Genomic DNA, 20090 nt, shown 5'->3' with positions numbered 1-20090 from the left:
GGAAATCTGATCATCCTTTACTAGGCTTAATCTGCTCTAGAAGCTTCCCCAGTCCCTGATGAACCTGAGCCTCTCTTCCTTACTCCATTGCTTTAGTTGTGCATTGAGACTTTGCCTCCTCACCAGCTGTGTTATGATGCGGGTCCTGGTCTTTGACATCCTACATTCTGGCTCCAGAATCTCTCTTCTTACTTTTATGTGGTACGCAGGTGGACCAGAGCCCCTGCCTTCTTCCCAGAATGTCCCAACTTGACCAGGCTTATTTTAAAGTTTGTCAGTGTAGCACCAGCTGGGACATGAGCATGCTGTCTCTGGAATCAGGAGGCATACCTGTTAGGTACCTGGCAACTGAACCACTGATGGCTATTGCCTGTCCCTTTTTCTCAGCTTGGGTTTTTGTCCCGGGGAAGTATTGTCAGTACAAGAAGATACACAGAAACTTTTTGCAGAGAGGGGACCCACTGACTAGGATTATTATATACTTAAACAGTTTGGTACCTTCCTGCCATGAAACTAGGACTGGAAGAGCTTTTCAGTGTCCTGAAAAGCTGCCTCAGTTTAACCTGTTTCTCTAAACAGCAATAGAGTTTTTTGCCTGCATATGAGATTGTTCAGAAATTGCCATGAAGTCTTAGTGTTGTGCATTCTTCCACCTATACCACGATCAAGTCACAAGAATCTCTATCTCTGAGGATCACAGACTGCCTGGAATGAATACATCTTCACACCACCTACACACAGGTCAGGTAATCATATGACACTTGATACTTTACCCATGGAAATTGTCACCCTCTAGCTAGGCTTCTGACTGCATTTCTCTTGCACACCTGGACTGACTCAGTAAAAGTGTTCCTATATGGGATGGCAATGCAGCTTCCATTTAAAGTATTGAGAAGCAATTATGTTATGTGCATCATTAGCAAGTGTATTCATTGTGTTTCATAACAAATTATTCTGAGACATTGACTGAACCCAAGTTATGAGAAGCTGAGCCATATCTTTAGCCTATGTTTCATTCTAAAGAAGCTGGCCTTCCCAGAATGGCAGTCTTCCTGTTACTTGGCTGTAGACTTGATACATGGCTGGAGCTCTTTCTTCCATCTTAGAAGACGCATTTGCATCACTGTGTTACTAATCTGGTGATCCTGAGCTGTAGAGTGGTCACATGAAGGTCATTAAGGTGGAGGAAAAGAGTCCCTAAAGGTTAGAAACTTTTTTGCAGCAAATCAAAGAAAATGTGTCACACACACCTTGCTGTGATGTTCTGTCGTCTTTCTTTGCCTTCCAAATCAAATCTGTGTGTAAGGCTATATGGGCATATATATATTTTCTAGTAAGTTTGGTGGAACTGAGAAAACTTAAAAATGTAAAAAGTGTTCCCAAGAAAACCTTGAGAAATGCTACTTTAGGTTAGAGGTTGTGCTTGTGTTAATTGACTTGCCAGTTAACTTGCTGTAACTAGCACAAGTAGAAATGCTTATCTAGACAACCTGCAAATATTTATATCACAAATGTTTATGACCTAGAAGAAATTTTCCAGGAAGAAATGAGTGTGTGGCTAGATGGCCACAATTAAAATTAACGCCTAAGGAGTTAAAGAAGATTGACTAACTTGAATGTAGCTGCTGTTATGGGGGCAAGTTCTTGTCTGGCCAAATGACCAATTTCAAGGAAGTTCAAGGGAGTTAAGAGTCACTTGCCCCTGAATCTACATCAGTTTATGTCAGCTCCATATCTGGCCTAGGACTGAACATTGTTGCTTTAGATCATGCAAATTTGCTGCGTTGGTCCTGCCCATAGTTCCTGATTTGTTTTTAATTATACCAAAGAAGGAAATAAACTGCGTCCTTGCAAAATTTTCAGGACTCTTCTGATTTGGGGTGTTGCAGGGTGTAGTTAATACTCTGAAAAGGCTTCGGGATTCCTGGATGAAAGGTGTGATGAAAGAAGTGTATTGTTATTGTTTTAGGGGAGGAATCATGCTACTAGGTAAGCCTCTGTCACTGAGACTTGCTGGACTTGTTCTGACTTGCCTATGACTCCTTTCTTTCCTAATTCGGGAGATAAAGCCTCAAGTCTATGCTGAGATGCTGCACAGTGTGTCGTGAGCATTTGGGACAGTGCATCTCCCAGACAGAAGAGCTTCTTGGTGATCTCTCAGTGGTACCCAGAGGTGAGTGCCGTACCCTTCTGACTTGTTCCTTGGTAGTTTGGGCAGCGTGGCTATATCATGTGTAGATTTGTAGGGCATCTTGAGCTTTGACCAAGGGTGTGGAGGAGAATGGCAGTAGCTCTGAGCTTGCTTCTGATTTGAGCTGCCTTCCATACATCAGTAATCCTTCTGATATTTCACCTTTCTTCTCACCCAAAATGTATTTGTTTTCCAAGATTTCCCCAGCTCCTACAGCATAGTGACAAATCAAGGTGGTCCCCAAAGGTTGCGGTGGGGGAGCAGGTGAGAGCCACCTCAGTATGCCCTAATTCTGATCTGCTGTTTGTGCTAGTGTGGTTAGAACATGTTGCAGTCACTACCGCTGAGCTAACAGCATGATACAAGAGGGTGAGCAAAGTAAAGTAGGTTAAAGTAGCTTCTTGTGCTTTTGTTTATTTTCATGGGCTTTGTATGCAGCCAGTGAAGTGTTAATCTGTGCAGAATCAACTTGGAAACGCACCAAATCTGGCACCAGACCATTTCTCCCACCCTGCCTTGGAATGAAAATCAAACTGAAAACCTACAAAGACTATAACTGCTTGTTTGGTGTCTCACTTCTGAACTAGATTTCAACCAGTCAGAGCGAGACAAAGTGAGACAGAATGAGCTATTTTCAAAGGCTGAAAAGCAGAGATTTACTGCTATATTCTGGGACTTCCGAACCAACAGAATAAGATGCTTGTCTACAATCAACGCAGCTGGAAGTGGAAATCTGAGAGGTAGAGATGACGTAGAAGTTGCAGAACCTTATCCTAAACTGATTGCAGTCAGTGGCCATGTACCTAATACTTCCTTTACGCTGAGATGGCTTCTCACAGGTTCATGCAGACTGTAAAGTCCTTATGTAGTGAGGGGCCCTCCCAGTTCTACTAAAGCTTATTTCAGAACATGGGAGTCTTTGTCAAGATGTTGGCTGTGGCAGTCAACTGTAGAAAGATGTGCTATTGATCAAGGATATTTCAGTTGCTGTTAGTACATTATGTCCCACAGACTGTTATACAGGAGATTAGTGCTATCCCAACAATTAAAGGACTCATAGCCTCCAAAAAGATGCATGCAAAATGGATGAGAGAGTAACAAACCTTTTGTGCTGATTGCAAAGGTGATGAAATAATTGGGGAAGTCTCTATGAGCAACATTTTGGCATCATGAATATAGTTACTGGTAAGCTCTGAGTTAAAATATCCTAAGGACTGAATGCTGCCCTTGAAACTTGACGCAAATGACAAGAAGGGTATTTGGAGCTGTTGCCTTTGCCCAGCTGAAGGGTGCTCCTGGGAAGCAGCGAGACCTCAGTAGAATTGGATGGTTAAGGGGAGGAGCTCAATTAGTAAGTGGCAAATACATTAGTGATGCTTTATCTGACTGAAGAGGGGTGGCATGCAGCACCTACTGTTTTTGTGGGATGTTTGAGGGTGTGGGGAGATCAAGCTGATTCAGCGTGACGCATAGAAGAACATGCACGTTTTGTTTCCCTCAGCAGATCCCTTCAACGTTTGGAAGTCTTCCATTGTATCAGAATCGCTTTGGGACATATCAAACATTGAGTGATTGAAGCTGGTAGGTAACTGACCTCATCCAAACAAGGGTCTTGCAGTACTTAAGCAGGCAGTAGCTGTTTGTTTCAACACCCAAAATGGTAGAAGTTGTTGTCCCATTCTCTTAGAAGTGTGTATTCTGAGTGAGCCGCAAGAGTGGAGGAGAAGTGTTAGGTTGGTGTGATTGCTTGTGGCAAAGGTGGGAGCGGAATTAGTCTTGCTTTGTGGCCCTGTGCTTTTGCTACAGAACGCCTGGACTAAGCCAGTTGTTGCCATTCCCAACCACCCTGCCAAGGTAGATAGCTTCAGGGACCTAGTCTGGATTTTCAAATTGCATTTACCAGCCTAGCAGATTAGTCGATTCAGTTGTCTTGTGAAAGGTCCCATTTTTAGGAAGAGTGATTGTAGGGATTTGGCTGAATCTGTCTTCAGATGGAAAAACTGGTCATGACTATATAGAGAGACCCTCCTCAGCTAATGTGCCACCCAAGCTCTGCCATTAGATCTTCTGGGAATATTGGAATATTAGTGAGCAGAGGAATAATAATAAAAAAATATAATAATAAATTTATTATAGGAAGACAGCAGCAGATCAGATAGAAGAGGTTGCATGTTTTCTTCTATGCAGAGTGTAGCAAAACACCTTCAGTTAACAGCTGGTGCCAGAAAGGCAAATCTAGGTCGAGGTGCTGTGAGGGCTTAGTTTAAGAAGTCACAAAATGTCAATGACAGATCTATAAAACAGAACAAGGTAGCTGTTCCCTGCTTATCTAGCAGGATAAGGGCCTTTTTTTGGGGACACAAATGATAAGTTATGGTTCCTTTTCCTGTCTTGAACAGACCTTTTCTGATCAGTTTTCTAGTGCACAGTAGCTCAACCGGAAGCGATGGGTATAGCAAATATAGCAAATCAAATACTATCAGGCAGAGGTGGAAGCTGAACTTCCATTGTGAATGAACATAAGTAATCTTTTAGGGAGTTTGGTACAAGATGAGAGAGGGAAAGCAGATTGTCACCTGTGCATTGTGCTTGTCTTTGGCTTTTGGGTAAATGTTCCAAATTGGAAGGTAAAGAATTAATTTGGGGTTGATCAGAAATCCAACCTGAAATCCTATCTGCTTTTTCCTTGGTTTCACAAGGAAGACCAGACAATTCAGCTCCATAAAATTTCAGTACAACTCTTCTTCTTAATGTCCCAATAACTATTAATGTAGCTTTATTTCTTGCTGTATTTTACTTTTTAAAATATCCTTTATCAAGACTTGATTTAATATTCCTCCCTTTACTGTGTTTAAAATAGCTTAATTCTATACAAACATAGCTGTTTTCAAAATAGTTCATTCAGATGGATTTTTTTTCACTGATCAAAACACATTCTTTGGCTGAGAGCTAAGGTGTGTAAACTAGGAGACTTAACAGTTTGCATTTCAAGACTCAAATGAACTGTGATATGAAATTGTCAGATTGCTGCTCTCTCCATGGATTGTCTTGGGCTCCTTGGGAATGAAACATGTTTTAACTGAGAACAGGGATTGCTGGAGGAGGTCTAATGTTCATCCATAGTATTGCCAAGATAAGTTTTGTACTGAACTGCAAGATCTGGGGTTTGAAACTTCTTGCTAATTCACTGCAGACTGAAAGCTGCCAGACGTAAGGCGTGAGGAGGTGGTTTTCAGAGCAGAGAGCCTTCAAGGTCCCCTGGTGGAGTCTCACTTCTGATCTCTTGTTAAGGTTTGCTCTTGAGGAATGAAAGTTATCCTCATCCATGCTGGACAGTGAATGCATTGGTGTTACCTGAATTCCCCTGTCTGCCACCCTGAGCGTTAATTTGCAGTTTACTGGAATTTGGACAGTAAAAAAAAAAAATATCAAAGCATGTGATATAAGGAAGCAAGAAATGAAAAGCTGTACAAAACACCCAACTCTGGAAGGCATCAACTCAGACAGCTGTGGTATTGGGGGTCTTCTGAGGAGAATACTGATCTATATAAGCAGTGCCTCTGCCACAAGAAGAAAGAAAGGATACCTCTATGGTTGAAGGCAATATCATCTCTGCCTCTGCATTCCTCAGCACTGCAGAGGATCAGTATTTCTCTGGCCAGTGCATGTTGCTTTGGGGAACAGAATTTTCTTGGTTACTGGAGTGCAGAGAAGACTGTACAGAAGTCTGATTCCTAAACTGGGGGATCCACCTGCACTGAACTAGTTAACTACAGAGATGTATGGCACAGGCACAGGAGTCCCTGTCAGGTGGTTGTTCTGGTAGAGAATAACAATCCTGTCATCTGTGGCATAATAGCAAAAAGGCTGGGGGACAAAGGAGCTAGTTGGAGATGTAATGTGTGTGATTAATGACTGAATGCATTGAGTGGACATAACCCGAACAATAACTTTCACTGAATGTAGTAGGTCTCAGTAGGTCTCAGCAGAGGCAGGCTCGAAACCAGACCTAGCTGTGAGTATGTTTTATTTTGTGAATACAGACCCTAGCATGACAGTGTCAAAGGCTAGAACTCCTGGGCACTACGAGAAATACATGCTGCTCTAATACAAGCAATACACATTTGGTCTTGCCTGCACTCAAGCTGCTCTTCAGAGAGTAAAGGATAACTTATTTTGGACCAAACAAGATGACTTGCTCCCTGCATTTATGCTGATTCCTGAAATGGGTGGCAAAAGATTAGGTATTTCCTAAAAAGCTAAAAATAGGAGAGGTTTTCTTTCTGAAGCCTTCTGCATAACTGGCAACTAGCATGTCTGCTGATAAAATAGACAAAAACAACCGAAAAAAAGGGGGCTGCTGAGCTGGGTCCTTCACTCAGGCGTTGTAGGTGAAGGACATATAGTGGCAGTTGTATCTGCAGCAGGTGATGAGACCTGGTGCTTTCACTGCACAAGAGAATTTTCTTGTTCTGTTCTTCCATCTTAGCAGGATGGAAGTCAAGAGCATCTTGTTAATGGAGGAAACTGGTTTGGGTTTGAAGAAGTATTTCCACTATAATTTGTGTATCTTATGTACAAATTAATTACCTATATTAATGTAGAAATATATGGAAGTGCTTCCTTTAAACTGTTTTCTTAAAAAAATTTAAAGTGAAATCAGTATCAGAAGTGGAAGAGGTTTTTATTCCTCATCTCCCATGTTTCCATTGCTCCCACCATTGCAGCACTTCCTAAGTTAATGTGTTTCCCCTTCCACATCTGTGTGACCTGTGGAGAACAAGCAGCTCTGAAACGTTGGAGGAGGAGGGGGTCTGTGCTGCCAGTGTTTGTCGATGTAGCTGGTATTTGCATGAAAAGGAAACAAAGGAGACAGATTTAAATGGAGGACAGTGCTTGTTTATGCAATTTGTTTCTGCAAAAAGGAAGGTGCTTGCTTCTCAAGTGTGAGCCTTAAGCTTTTGTAGCTTAAGCATAAGGCCATGTCTTGAGGAAATCTGTCTGTATACAGTTCAAGAAAGCCAGCAGTTATGAAACAAGTACTGTTGCCTTAGTATCTGCTGAGTAAGCCATATGCCATCAAGGCTTTGCTTCATGTTCTCTGTGTCAAGAGCAAGGCAGGGATGTTGCTGTGACTGCTGTTGAGGTGGAAGTCCACTGGGGTGGGGACACCTGAAGCACAGGGAACCAGCCTGATCAAGACTACTGGCAGGGGCTCAGGCTGGAGAGCAAAGACATGCTAAAGCAGAATCTTTAGAACATGAGAGGTGGCTAGCTAAGGAGGGTCAGAGGCATGCTGCAGTAATGGGCTGTTAAAGTTAGCCAAGGGGCTTGCCCTCAAGGGCAGCAATTGGCTGCCCACGAGGCATGTGGCGATTCCCTGAGCTGGGACTGTGAAAGACTGAGCTGTGAGATGAGGATGGGTAGTTCTCCTTGAGAGGTTGCAGCTTGTTAAAGAAACGGAGGTAGGACAGTCCCACTGGTCTTAGGTTTTTATCCAAATCTCTCCATCTGTTAAACCCTCAGGAGTAATGGATAGTGTATACAGTGAAGGTCTAGATGGCAAGAAGTCAAGGCCTCTGTGGAACTGTTTGAGCTCTAGTGTGTGTATATTATGTGCTTACTTTGGAAACTGCAAATTGCAGTAAGTAATCTTGGCCAGCCTGGACTTTCGGACATCTATCAACTGCCCTGCAGTCTGTTTTGTAGAGCCTTGCCATCAGGGAACTGAGCCAGTCTAGTGGAGAGACAGATAGATTTGAGGAAAACTTGTGTTCTACATTGCCAGAATATAGCTTTGCTCCACTAAAGCAGGCACAACAGAAGGAGAGGTACTTGATTCTGGTGACCTGTCCTGTGTATTTTGGTAACACTGAGCTGCTGCTTGTGACCACCTGCAGTTGTGGTGCTGGCTGAAGCTACCCTGTTTAACCTTTTCTTTCCACAGTACCACCTGTTTGATTGGGTAAAAACTTGTCTGCTTTCCTTCTTAAGCAATGAACTGGGATACCTGCCAGCACTCTTGCTAGCGAAAATCAAACTTTTATGTGATGAGGTTAAACTGAGTTGCTTCCAACTTCCCTGTCACTTGCTGAGCACACCCTGTGTGCAGACCTCTCAGCTGCTTCCTCTGTGTCTCTATAATTTTTTTTTCCCCTCCCTGGTTTGCCTTGCTTACCATGTCTTGTAGCTTTGCTCAGTTTTCTTGCCCTCAGGGCAGAGTGTATAACCCCATTCTGCTCTTGCACCGCTTCACTGTCTTTTACTGTCTTGTATTTGTGCATCATACCCTCACCTTCACTGTTCATCTGCCCCCTCAGCTTATTTCCTAAGATGGAGCCTCTGCTGGTATCCTGCTCTGCTTTCACCAATGTCTTCTTTTTCACCTTGTAGTTCCTCTTTTTCACCTTGTAGAAAACCTGCAAAGACTTGCTCTCCCTGCCTGCCTTTCTGCCCCTTCCTGCCCCTATTTTCCCGGATGTTGCTCAGAAATGACTGTGCCATAGGCCTGAAAAGGGGAAAGCAGCATGTAGTATGTCTGGTCCACAGCAATACAAATGTGGATCAGTGGGTGTAAAACAGCATGGTGACTAGCCAGCTGAGTCCCTCCTCCCCAGAGCTGCCTGCGGCCATTTGTTACTCCAGGCACCTTTTGAGAGATGATTCTGTCTGATTTTCTGATACCCTGTGCTAAGGCCGACCACCATGTCGAGACTCAGTGCATGGCATGACAATTACTACACAGTGTGCTGTGGAATTACTGTGGATCTGAAGTTGTGCTTCAGGCTTTGCATCATCCTACTCAAAGTAACTGAGGACATGCACAAAAATGCAGTTTTCCTGATGTTCTCTTGCTCTAATGCTGCACAGGAGGACATAAGTAGAGGAGAAATGCTTATGTGCCTTTGTCCGTATGTGAGTCAAGTTCCCAACCCTTTTACAGGTTTGCTGCTGGCTTTCAGCAGGTCACGAAGTCTGGGTCTTGTTGTTATATAACGTTTACACACGAGTAACTATTTCTCTTCCCTCTGACAGACTGTCTGGCATGAGACAGGATGTGGTCTCTTACAACATGTGTGGTTTTGGTGCAATAAAACCCAAACCCTGTGGGGGATCAATACATGTTACTATTCATACCGACTAAAATTAACTCGAAGCTCTGTGTTTATATGGTGTCTCTGGTAGCCTAGAGTGTCCCTGCTGCAGAATTTATTTCATCAGTCATGAATTAGTAAATTTATGTTAAGTTTAAGCCACCTGTATGTGCTTGAAATCTGTGTAGTATTTCTTAATGGGAAATTGTCTCTACTAGCACAACCTGCACAACTCTAGGCTTTTCTCAGGGGTGCGTGTGAGGCAACAGAAGCACATTAGAACACAGGAAATTTTAACTAAAAAAACCCCAAGCTTTTGCCGTGAAGGTGGTTGGAGACTGGATCAGGACTCCTGAGAGTCCGGAGGAGCTCTGTCCTTGGAGGTACTAAAAACCTGACTAGACAAAGTCTGCAGTAACCTGCTGTAGTGGGACCTGGTTTAAGCAGAAGGTCAGACCTGAGGTCCTTCCCTACCTCATTCTTCAACATTTCTTAGCTAAGCTGTGCCAGATACAGTTTGGCTCAGGATGTGCTATTGTCTTTGTAGAGTTGAATTTCTCTATGTTGTTTTCTTCAATGCAGATAGTGATCCAGATGGACAGAGCAAGGAAGAGCACAGAGCCATGGAAGATCGCAGTCATTGTTGTGTCAGTGATAGTGGGCTTAGCCCTCATCATTGGCTTGATTACATTGTTTTTGTGCCACGGTAAGTGCGCCACTGTTTTTGTTGTCACAAGTCTTCAGAAATCTGTTTTATTTCATCTTGCCTGATGATTTAGGTATAAAATTCCCCCCGGTATAGAATCCACATGAGCAGACTGATCTGAACTGATTAGAAAACCTGCAAGAATACTTAAAATATAATTTACTTGAAACATGGATTTAAGTTATGTGCCTCTTTCTGTTTTTTGTCTTGCCCTGGTGTCTCTACTGGTAACTGTGGTTAACCAAAGGCTAGCAGTCTTATGTGTAAACCAGGAGTGTGTCTAGTACTCAGGCTATGAAGAGTAAGCCTGGTCTTGGACAGGCTTTTTTGCAGAAACTGAAGCTGGCACTTTTAGCTGAGGATATTCCAGAAAGAGAGAGGTTTAGGTCTTTTTGGGGCCGGGAGTTAGTCCTGGTTGCCAAGGGCCCAGTTTCAGTAGCAGATGAATGAAGCCAAGCCATTCTATTCCCAGTCTCTGAGATACCAGTGTGAGGGGTTTTGAAAGGCCTTCCTGCTGGGATGGAACCAATCATGTTGCTGTCTTGGCTTACTGAGAGTCAGCAAGGCCATGGCTTGAATTAGGACACTAGGCAGAGCAGTGGCAGAGCTATAGCTTAGCTTTGCTTTTTGCTAATTGCATTATGGGGCCACTCTCTGCCATTCACCCAAGAGCTAGATTTTAAATTTAACCTGACTTCTTAATGGGTGCAAACAGCTCTGGGCCACCTGCCTCTTGGAGGGATAGGGACATGTCAGAGTGAAGCTAAGGAGGAGTGAGTGTGTGTACTGAGTCAGAAGGGACATATGTAGGCTGGTGTGTGTCGCTGTGCTCACCTCAGGCTGATGAGAAGATGGTCCCCAGAGAAACGTTGTAGTGGGTATAATTTAGAGCTACTTGGGATAGTTCTTGAAGGAGAAAAGAGCCCCTAGGTGGTCCCTGGAGCAACAAGATGATCCAGAGCCCTCTTTACCCAAAGTGCTGATAAAGCTGTAATTTCACAGCTGATGGGATCACAGCTAGAGCCTGTGAGCCTTATTTGTGCCACACTCTGTGAAGTGCTGTGCATGTCTGAATTGTATTGAAGGAAGTCAACCACCTCTCCTTCTCTGTAGATCAGGACCGATATTATGATGCATCTTTCTTAATCACCAATGTCGACTATGACCCTCAGTATGAAAGGCAAACCACAGAAGAGTTCAGGCACCTGAGCCAAGAGATTGAAACCATGGTAAGCTAAGATATTTTGCTTTTTCTTCCTAACCTATGGTGAAGAGTCCTGCGACTGTGTGACTGAAAATAAAGAGTCAGTGGTGATTGTGCCTCATCCTTATGTGGCTGGCCTTACCTTTCAAACCTTAATGTAGTGGGTTAAAGATGTATCACTGACTGTGAGCAAGCAGATGGTAGGCACAAGTGCTGTCTGTTCCAGCAGCCCTGTGGTGAAACAGGCACCCACTGAGCAGAAGGGACAGCAAAACTGGCCACTCAGCTGTTTATTTTGGTTCTGCATCCTCTGACAGAAATTTAGCGGTAGCTTTGGTGTAGACGTGGAGATCTGAAGGTGTTTTCTTGTGTTTTGGAGGCTCATGAGAGTGTTATATCTTGAGAGCATGTACATATTACATGTGTGTTTTAATATACTCTCTTCCTTTAACAGATATCTGAAGTATTCAAGGGATCCTTTCTAAGTAAAAGGTACATCAGATCCCATGTTGTTAGTCTAAGGTAAGTAATGTGAAGGTCGGAAATAAGCAGCGTTGTGATAAATAACCTTTCTTTCTACCCCTTGACCATATGGAGTGGCCTGGTTGTTTATGCTTTGATTACACCAACAGGATGACTAAATCTAGGCTAGTTGTCACTCTCCTTTGATGCTCACAACACTGAGGACTCAGTTACCTTCAGAGGTCAGGAAGGAAGAGAAATTTGGCCTTCTGCAGATTGATTGCCTGAATACCAGTTGTTTGCGGCTGTGATGCAGTAAATGAATTACTAGGTGATCGCAGTCTTCACTACTACTTAAGGGCTTGAGAGATGCAGAGTCAGCTCATTATTCCACTTAATGCTTCCTGTGAAAGCTCAGGCTGGTGTTTGCCCCTCTACATGGTATACAGCAGGAGGTGACTATTCTCTTCCCTCTCTGAAAAGGTCTGAAGGAATAAATGATTCTGCTGTGAGAGACATGGATATAGAGTTGAATGAAGGAGGCAAGTGGGAAATACAGGTATAAAGGTCCTGTGTGAATGCTTTTAAGTCTTTCTTCTCTCTGCAGTAATTATGTATCACTCAGCGATAAGAACCATCACTTCCTTCTCCTTCACATGATTTTGGTTTGAAGTTGTATTTCTATAAGGCTCAATTCTGATGTAGAATATGTTTCCCTACACAACAAAGAATGCTAGACTTCCCACAAATGTCTTTCTCCACAGCACTTCTGGCTTTCTTGCCTTTACCTGTATCTAGATGGAATGAGTAATTTCCATAAACGATTGGTTCTCAGCTGGGTGAGGAACGTCCAGACTGGAAACATTTGGTCTGGCCCATGACAAGCACTGTGTCTCCTTTTCCCACAGCCTCCTCCCCTCAATGCCCCTCTCATACTCAAGCCCCAACCCCTGCCTGCCCTGATGTGCTAGTATATTCGGTGCTAGCATGGCTGGTTGAGTCCCACCACCTTTAACTGGGCGGTTTTTCTCCTAAAGACATTTTCTTAACCCAGCGGCCCTCTTTAGGGCCCCAACGGGGTTGAGGTCTGTTCCTCCAAGTGGTGGCCCTGGACCCGTAAACAAAAATGGTGACTGAACACAGACAAGGAGGGAGGTGAGAAGAATTGTCAAAATTTTTCATCAAATTTTAATGTCAAAATTGGCATCAAATTTGGGATTAGCCTGTTAAAATGTCATCTAATGGGTCACTTGAGCAAGAAGAGTGTTGATGCTATTATTTTAAATTCATATGGAATCATTTCAATAAAGATATTATAATAGGAGTGTGTGCATTAATAGATTAACTTATTTCCCTTTCTCTTCAAATTTGAAGACCCTTCTTGAGAAAATTGAAATAAATATTTGATGCAGTCTAGGGCTTTAGATCTTGAATTAAGTCTTGGTGGTCCGTGGCCACAGAAGGTATATAAAGGGGGTTCTTGGTGAAGGAAAGGTTGAAAACCCCTGCCTTAAACTGTTCTACATTGTTTTCTGCTGTTAGTTTCTTCCACAAGCCTCTCATACTGCATATCAACTGAAATCACAGAACTTGGGAGCTAGATTTCAAAAAATCTCTTTACACCTTTTAGGTTGACCAAACTATATCACTTCCAAGTGTGTTTTCACTACAGATACCTTCTTATGCAACTAGGCACTGGACAGCTGCATCTCTGCTCTCTTTCCCCATAGTCTTCAGCTGGTTTTCCTGTAGATTGTTAGTCTAAAGTATTGGGCCCAATATTTTATGTGATAGTAAGTGACCATGCCTTACTCTGATAACTTCAACAATATAATGAGTTTTTTGTCTCTAGATACAATGGAGCTAACTGGCCAATAAATGGAGAAGTGACTTAAATGGAAAGAAATGCCAAAAGACCTTTTTAACTTCTGCAGCTCTAAACTGGGTCTTTTCAACAGCTGTTAGGGATGGCCTATTTGGGTATCTGTTGAAGGGTTCTAACTTGCTGTATTGTTCCTATTGCCATCTGTGCCCTGCTGACCGTGAGCTGTGTGGAGGCCAAAGGGAGTGATCCCTCATCTCTTCCTCAGCTGTACCACTTATAACAGTGCCCAGAAAACTCCCTCTGATCATTGTTATAGTGAGAACCAAGCCTTTTCCTGCCTGCTGAGATATCATCTTCCTTTACTTGCGCACAGCTACACTATTTGTTCTGTACATCTGTGTAGACCTGACCTGTTCTCATATCAAGAAGACAGACAGGGCAAAGCAGAACAAAGAGGATTAGTGAGCAAAGAGAGAATGACACCACTTTGTTTTTGTTGGTTTGCAGCCCAGATCCTGGTGGAGTTCTTGCATCTGTTGTTCTGGTATTTAAATTTGCCACAGCTGACAGTAAGGCAGCAAGCTGGGGCCACGTCAACCGTGTATTACGCAGAAGGCTGAAAACAAGCTCTAAGTTCTTGAATGTTGACCTGTCTACCCTTAGACTCACAGGCAAGTATCTGTATTGAGTATTTAGTGTTTGTGGTTTTAGCGTGGAATTTTTTCCTCATACTTTGCTGTTCCTAGTGTCATGGGTTTCACTTTAGTATGCAAATATGTGCTATTCTTTTTTTCTTCTTTTGCCTTCTCAAAATTGTGTGTTATGGCTGACAGCCTGGTAGCTTGGAAGAAGTAGCAGGCAAAGAACGAAAGCATACCAGCACTGATTTATGAGCATGAGCAATCCTCTGTGCATCAGAGGTGCTGTCTCTGTGACTTAGCTCTGTTGAATGGGATATAGTGCCCCCCCAATTCATCAAAACAAGGCCCAACTTTGTGACCGTGGTTTCACAGATTACTTTAAGGGACACTGAATCGGAGAAGAACCTGTATTGCCAGGTACTGAAATGCAGAGTCCTCAAGCTATTAAAATACAAGGCTGAGATGGTTTCCTTCTTTACTCCCTGCCATTTTCTTTGCTTATTTGACAGATTGCTCTAGCAAGTGTTCATAACAAACCCCTGAGGTTCCCTGGGCAGTAATCCTCTGCTGTGAATCTGTCACTGGTTACCATCAGAATCTGGCAGAGGGGTTTTTGTAGAAAGAAATCAGGAATGTTACAGTTTAGCTTCAGTCAATCTTGGCACTGAGGATTTGTGAACACTGTTTTGATCACCTTGCCATACTGAACTTGAACAAATTCATGTGGGTATTTATATTGTGCACAGCCACTGGCACAGGTAGATGTGACTTAGACCTATTTGCAGTCAAATCCTGCTTTTGTTAGCTTTGAGCTAAGTCAAGAAAAATGTATCCTTTGGCCTTATACTTTCAGTGATGAACAGAGGCTTAATTGAACTTCCCCAACAGAGCAAATTACTCCTTTTACCGTACTGTCGCTCCATACAGCAATGCAAGCAATTTGTGTTCACCGGGTACAGGGAGGAAGTATGTATTGTATCACATAGCAGTAGGAGATATGCTCACTGTGATGTTTGCTTTTTATTTCAGAGTTGAACAAGGAAAAGGGAGACAACCTTTTAAACAACTGTAAGTACAAATGCTTTATAGAAAAGATCCAGGGACGTGGTGCTATAGGTTCTGCGTTTGCAAGATTCATATGTTGTTGAGATACAAGTTGAAAAAATAACTTGTTAAAGATACTAGAGCAGTAGACAGGGAAAACTTCAGCTCATTTTCTTGCAGTCAGGCTGTAGTGTTTGCAGAATCAAGCATTCTGACTTGGTGGTGCGTAGCACTTGCTTTAATGTTGGTTATGGGAAGCAGGGGCATGTAGATGAGTTGCTGTTAGTGAGCTTTGCACAAGGTCTACAGTCGCTGTGGGCCAAGATTCTTGCTGGAATCCTTCTAAAACCATTTTTCTTCCTTCCCCCTCTCTGCAGAAAAGTTTGGCAATAAATGTCTGTTAGATTTGAGCTAAACCTTGCAATATACAGGGAAAGGCCAGAGGGAGGGAGAGGAGCTGTCTGCAGTGACAGCAAGGGAGTGGCACAGCCCTGGAGAGGGGCACGTTCTCAGTGCTCCTGTTCTGTGCTCTCCCATGAGATCTTACAGCTCCTCTGGAAACAGAGACAGTATAAGTCCCTTCCCAGGGGACATCAGTCCCCTGCGTGGTCTCAGAGCCTGTGCACATTAGCTTTCCATCTTTAAGTGGGCTCTGAGAATTAACTGGTTTGGATCTAACTTTTTTCAGCTGAGTAATATGTGACCATGCTGTTGGCACAGTGGCTATAAGTAAACTGTTGGAGGAAGAAGACACTTTTGTTGCTGTTGCCAAGGCTGACCTGGAGGTGACCTGACAAAATCCATTCTCTGTTTGCTTAGTTTGTGGGTGGATTTTTTGTTTGGTTTTATTGTTTCTTGCAAACTAGTCTTCAGCAATTTTATGACTCTTAAAACTGTACTATGTTGTTATTGCCTTTGCTATACAGCTGGGATGTTACAAATAATGGGAAGATTGCCTCCACTAAGTTCGCAAGTGATGTGTAGTGTCTCTTTCGTGTCTTTGCGTCTCACTGCATATTTTGGCGGTGATGTGTGTATTAAAGTTTAGAGCTGCCCTGATGTGGTTGCTGTTTATGTGGGGGTTCCTCAGTATTTTCATACTCTATTTTTAAGATGTCTTTTTTTTTAAAAAAAAAAAAAAACCAAACTATGGATGCTCTTTTTTTTTTTTTCCACACAGTACCAAGAGAGGTTTGGTCTTTAGCTGAAACTTGCATGCCATTATTATGAAAGCTCTATGAATCTAAATGCTCAGGTCAATTATCAGCACATGTCTTTGCGCCTAATAATCTGTATAGGTACCTGTATGCACAGATACACTAATGACTACATATGCTACCTGTCCCTGTACAGCTCTGGTTAAATATCAAACAAAGTAAGGTTTGTAGAGGCAGTATTTTTAAACTGGGTAAACAGTTACAACTGAAGAAAATAAACGCTATCTCAAATATACAGCCTTCATTTCCCATGGGAGTACATATGGGCTTGTGTGCCTGAAAACTGGCTTAATGGAAAAAGTAGTGACTCTTCTATCAAACTTATTTATCTTACATCTATTCTGAGATGCTTGTGACCACGACACTTGGTTTCCCCGCTAACTGCTTTAGGTGAAGGCTGTCTCTTGACACCCCTGCTCTGTTACACCTGTGCCTGCAGCCATGAGGGCCCTCCCCAAAGAAACATCCTGATTTCCCTTGATCAGCTAAAGCAGAGCTGCCTTTTCTTTGACAGGCTGTGGAATACGAAGACAGGCGTTCTCCTTCACAGGCGTGGAGAGAATACTTGGTGGGCAGCGTGCGCAGGATGGGGAATGGCCGTGGCAGGCTAGTATTCAGCTTGATGGGACCCATCGCTGTGGTGCATCAGTGATCAGTAATACATGGCTAGTGACAGCAGCCCACTGCTTTAGAGGGTAAGTCATCAGCACCTTTCTATCTGACCTTTCTGGCCTTAGGACTCTCAGGTGCTCTGACCTTTCATGGCCCCCTACCATCTGTATCTGCTGAAAGATAATGAAGTTTGGGTTTTCTCTGTCCCTTAGGCAAACTTGGCTGCCCTGCATTTTGATGCTTAAATGGAGAGCTAAGCTCCTTTTGGGGATCTTGTTCTATGTGGCTGTGATGTAACCTCAGGTATCTTACAGAGTAAGAGATCCTCGGAGGTGGACTGCCAGCTTTGGGATTCTGCTGAGACCTCCAAAACATAAAAAATTTGTCCGAAGAATTATCATTCATGAAAGATACAGTGACTTTGTCCTTGATCATGAATATGATGTGGCTGTTGTGGAACTTGCCTCTCCTATTGAGTTCACGAGTGATGTGCACAGTGTCTGCCTTCCTGAAGCATCTCACATTTTCCCAGAGAATACTTCCTGTTTTGTTACAGGTTGGGGAGCTTTGGAGAATGATGGTGAGTGTCTCTTGCCTTCCTGTGCCCTGTCAAACATATCTGAGAAGATTGCAGTTGAATTCAACACTGAAACATGTACAAAATCCCTTTTGTCCATGACACTAAAGAGCATCTGGTGAGGATGAAAGATGGGGAAGGGTTATGTTTGGCAACAAGTGAAAAGACTTTGGGGGGGGAAAACTTTCTTCTTCCTGAAATGTTGTCTGGGGAGCTCCCTTCATTGCCTGTAATGGCAGAAAAAAACTGTAGGAAAATCTGGCTACTCCTAAGCCTTCAGTATTTTAGGTTGCATACCCTGTCTGCAAATGCTAATGCCACTTCTCCTCCTAGGCTATAGTGTTAATCAGCTTCGACAAGCGGAAGTGAAAATTATAAGTACTGCGACTTGCAATAGAAGACAAGTATACAGTGGGGCGATAACACCTGGAATGTTGTGTGCTGGATACTTAGAGGGGCAGGTGGATGCCTGCCAGGTAAGTCTTTTCATAGGTAATAGTAAAAAGAAAATGTTTTTTTGTGTGTTGTGATGTTTCCTAGAAATAAAACATACTTTGGGGAATCTTGACTAAATTTATGGGGTTCATTATCCTGACAGATGTAAATTAAGATCTTTCTGGCTCATGGGCTGAAGTCTGTACTTAGGTGCCTTGGGGTTTATATATAATGCACATGTGCGAGAATACAGATGTGAGGGTGTGGAGTGGGAGAGACTGAATTTAGACAGGCTGTCAGTCTCTGTCTTGTCACTAAACCATATGGAGGCTGAATTATAGATGTGGTCTAGAGACAAATATCTGTCAGTTGTAACAGAACAATTTGAGGCTTGCTGCATTAGTGATGTGAACACTGTTTACTTTGTTCCTGCCTGTTGACATTTTTCTCTTCAGGGTGACTCTGGTGGGCCACTGGTACATGCGAACTCCAGAGGAATCTGGTATCTTGTGGGAATAGTGAGCTGGGGAGATGACTGTGGCAAGCCAAATAAACCAGGAGTGTACACGCGAGTGACTTACTATCGAAACTGGATCAACTCCAAAACTGGCATCTGAAACCTGCAGCGGGTTACGTTTTATGGGCTGTGTACGGCTATTCCTCTGACACATTCTGCTCTGTGGTTACCCTCTAAACAGCTGCTGGCTTAGCTTGTGGTCAAGTACCAAGTGCCAGCAAGCTCGGAGTAGTCTAGGACTTGAAATTGGTTTGGCCTACAGCCAGACAGGAACAGACTTGATCCACGTGACAGCTGTTTGTTCAGGAAGTACTCTGTCAAAGGATGACTGCCTTCATCTATATGCAATATACTGACCCTTTTTTCTCTGTGGCCAAATGGTTTGGCCCCTACTTTTATACTCAGGCAAAGCATATGAGACCAAACAATCACTTATCAGCATCCAAGACATGTTATAACTAAAAATGTGGCCTGTCTGTTTGCTGTGTGCTCCCAAGGCCCCATCTATCTGTAGGCAAGCTACAATCCAGACCCTGACTGGAAGGCTGCTGCATTTTTGAATTCTTGAGGTTTTTCCTGCATCATTCCAGGGAGTGTACTCCTAATGAAGAACAGAAGATGCCTTAGAGATGTCCTGGTGCCTAATACCGTGTCAGACTGTTACTTGAGTGAATAGAAAATAATTTCCTTGATGAGTTTTCCTGAAAAAGGAATCCGTGGAAAACTCCAGCTTCTGTCCACCATCTTTGAACAAGTCTACGTACGCCCACTCATCGCTTCATATGAACAGCCCCTACCCCAGTGTTTGCGTGCGAGTGATTGTTGGACTTAAGACCAAACAAACCCCACTTACATTCATACCAGTTTGTTGTCGTATCAGAGCATTTGGCTGAATTAATTCCATATTTAACTTTCCAGATTGTATTGTTCTGAGTAAGTCTTTGGCTTTTTGTGCAGGATGGAGGATTGTAACAATCTTAATGTGACCACTGCCAAAAAAGAACCCCCCTCAATCTGCTTATTCTTGCAAATGCTGTTCTCAAGTCTTCATTATATTTTAATATGGGCATATTCAGCTGCCTCCTTAAAAGAAAAAAAAAAAGATTTTGTGATATGGTGGAAATACCTGTCTCCTTCTGAGCAGGGCAGAACTTCTGACCAACCCAGTAATCTTATGTAAAGGTATCTTTCTTTCTCTCTTCTGTCAGGAAGTAAGAATAGCTTGTGTCTCATTGCTAGACTGCAGCTAACTCTGATCTCAGCCACACAAACTTCATGTTCTTTCTGACCTCATATTTTGAGGAGCCCAAGTTTCAGTCTGCCAGGTAGATCTCAAACACTTTCCACACTCTAGCAGCAGAACACGCCTATTCCTGGTGAGGATGCTTTCCTTGGTGTATCCACAAACCTTCTAACAGTTTATGTGGATGCTGAACCTGACAACAGCAAGTGCTGTGGTCTTAGTTGCTAGATAATGAGCCACTCAATTGCCCTCTTTTCCCTCTATGGTCAGAAGAGAAAGAACTCAGCAAAGGAGATACCAGCCACACTGCCAAGATTCAGAG

The 20090-nt window shown here is 43.1% G+C and overlaps 1 protein-coding gene across 1 annotated transcript; it reads left to right on the top strand.

The window, feature by feature from the left end:
* The first annotated feature begins 562 nt into the window (after positions 1-562).
* Positions 563-19595, top strand: LOC113479848 (transmembrane protease serine 11E-like). Its single transcript, XM_026848180.1, is given in 12 exon segments — positions 563-746; positions 1970-2103; positions 2105-2173; positions 9868-9991; positions 11105-11220; positions 11650-11717; positions 13990-14153; positions 15153-15191; positions 16899-17079; positions 17311-17576; positions 17907-18049; positions 18464-19595. Coding segments are annotated over 11 exon segments (1356 nt in total). The 5' UTR covers positions 563-746; positions 1970-2079; the 3' UTR covers positions 18626-19595.
* The last annotated feature ends 495 nt before the right edge of the window (positions 19596-20090 follow it).

Source organism: Athene cunicularia (assembly GCF_003259725.1).
Source record: "Athene cunicularia isolate RWA chromosome 4 unlocalized genomic scaffold, athCun1 chr4_part2, whole genome shotgun sequence".
NCBI classification, from domain to species: domain Eukaryota; kingdom Metazoa; phylum Chordata; class Aves; order Strigiformes; family Strigidae; genus Athene; species Athene cunicularia.
The sequence above is the reverse complement of the archived record's forward strand: the minus strand, read 5'-3'. Positions and strand labels throughout refer to the sequence as shown.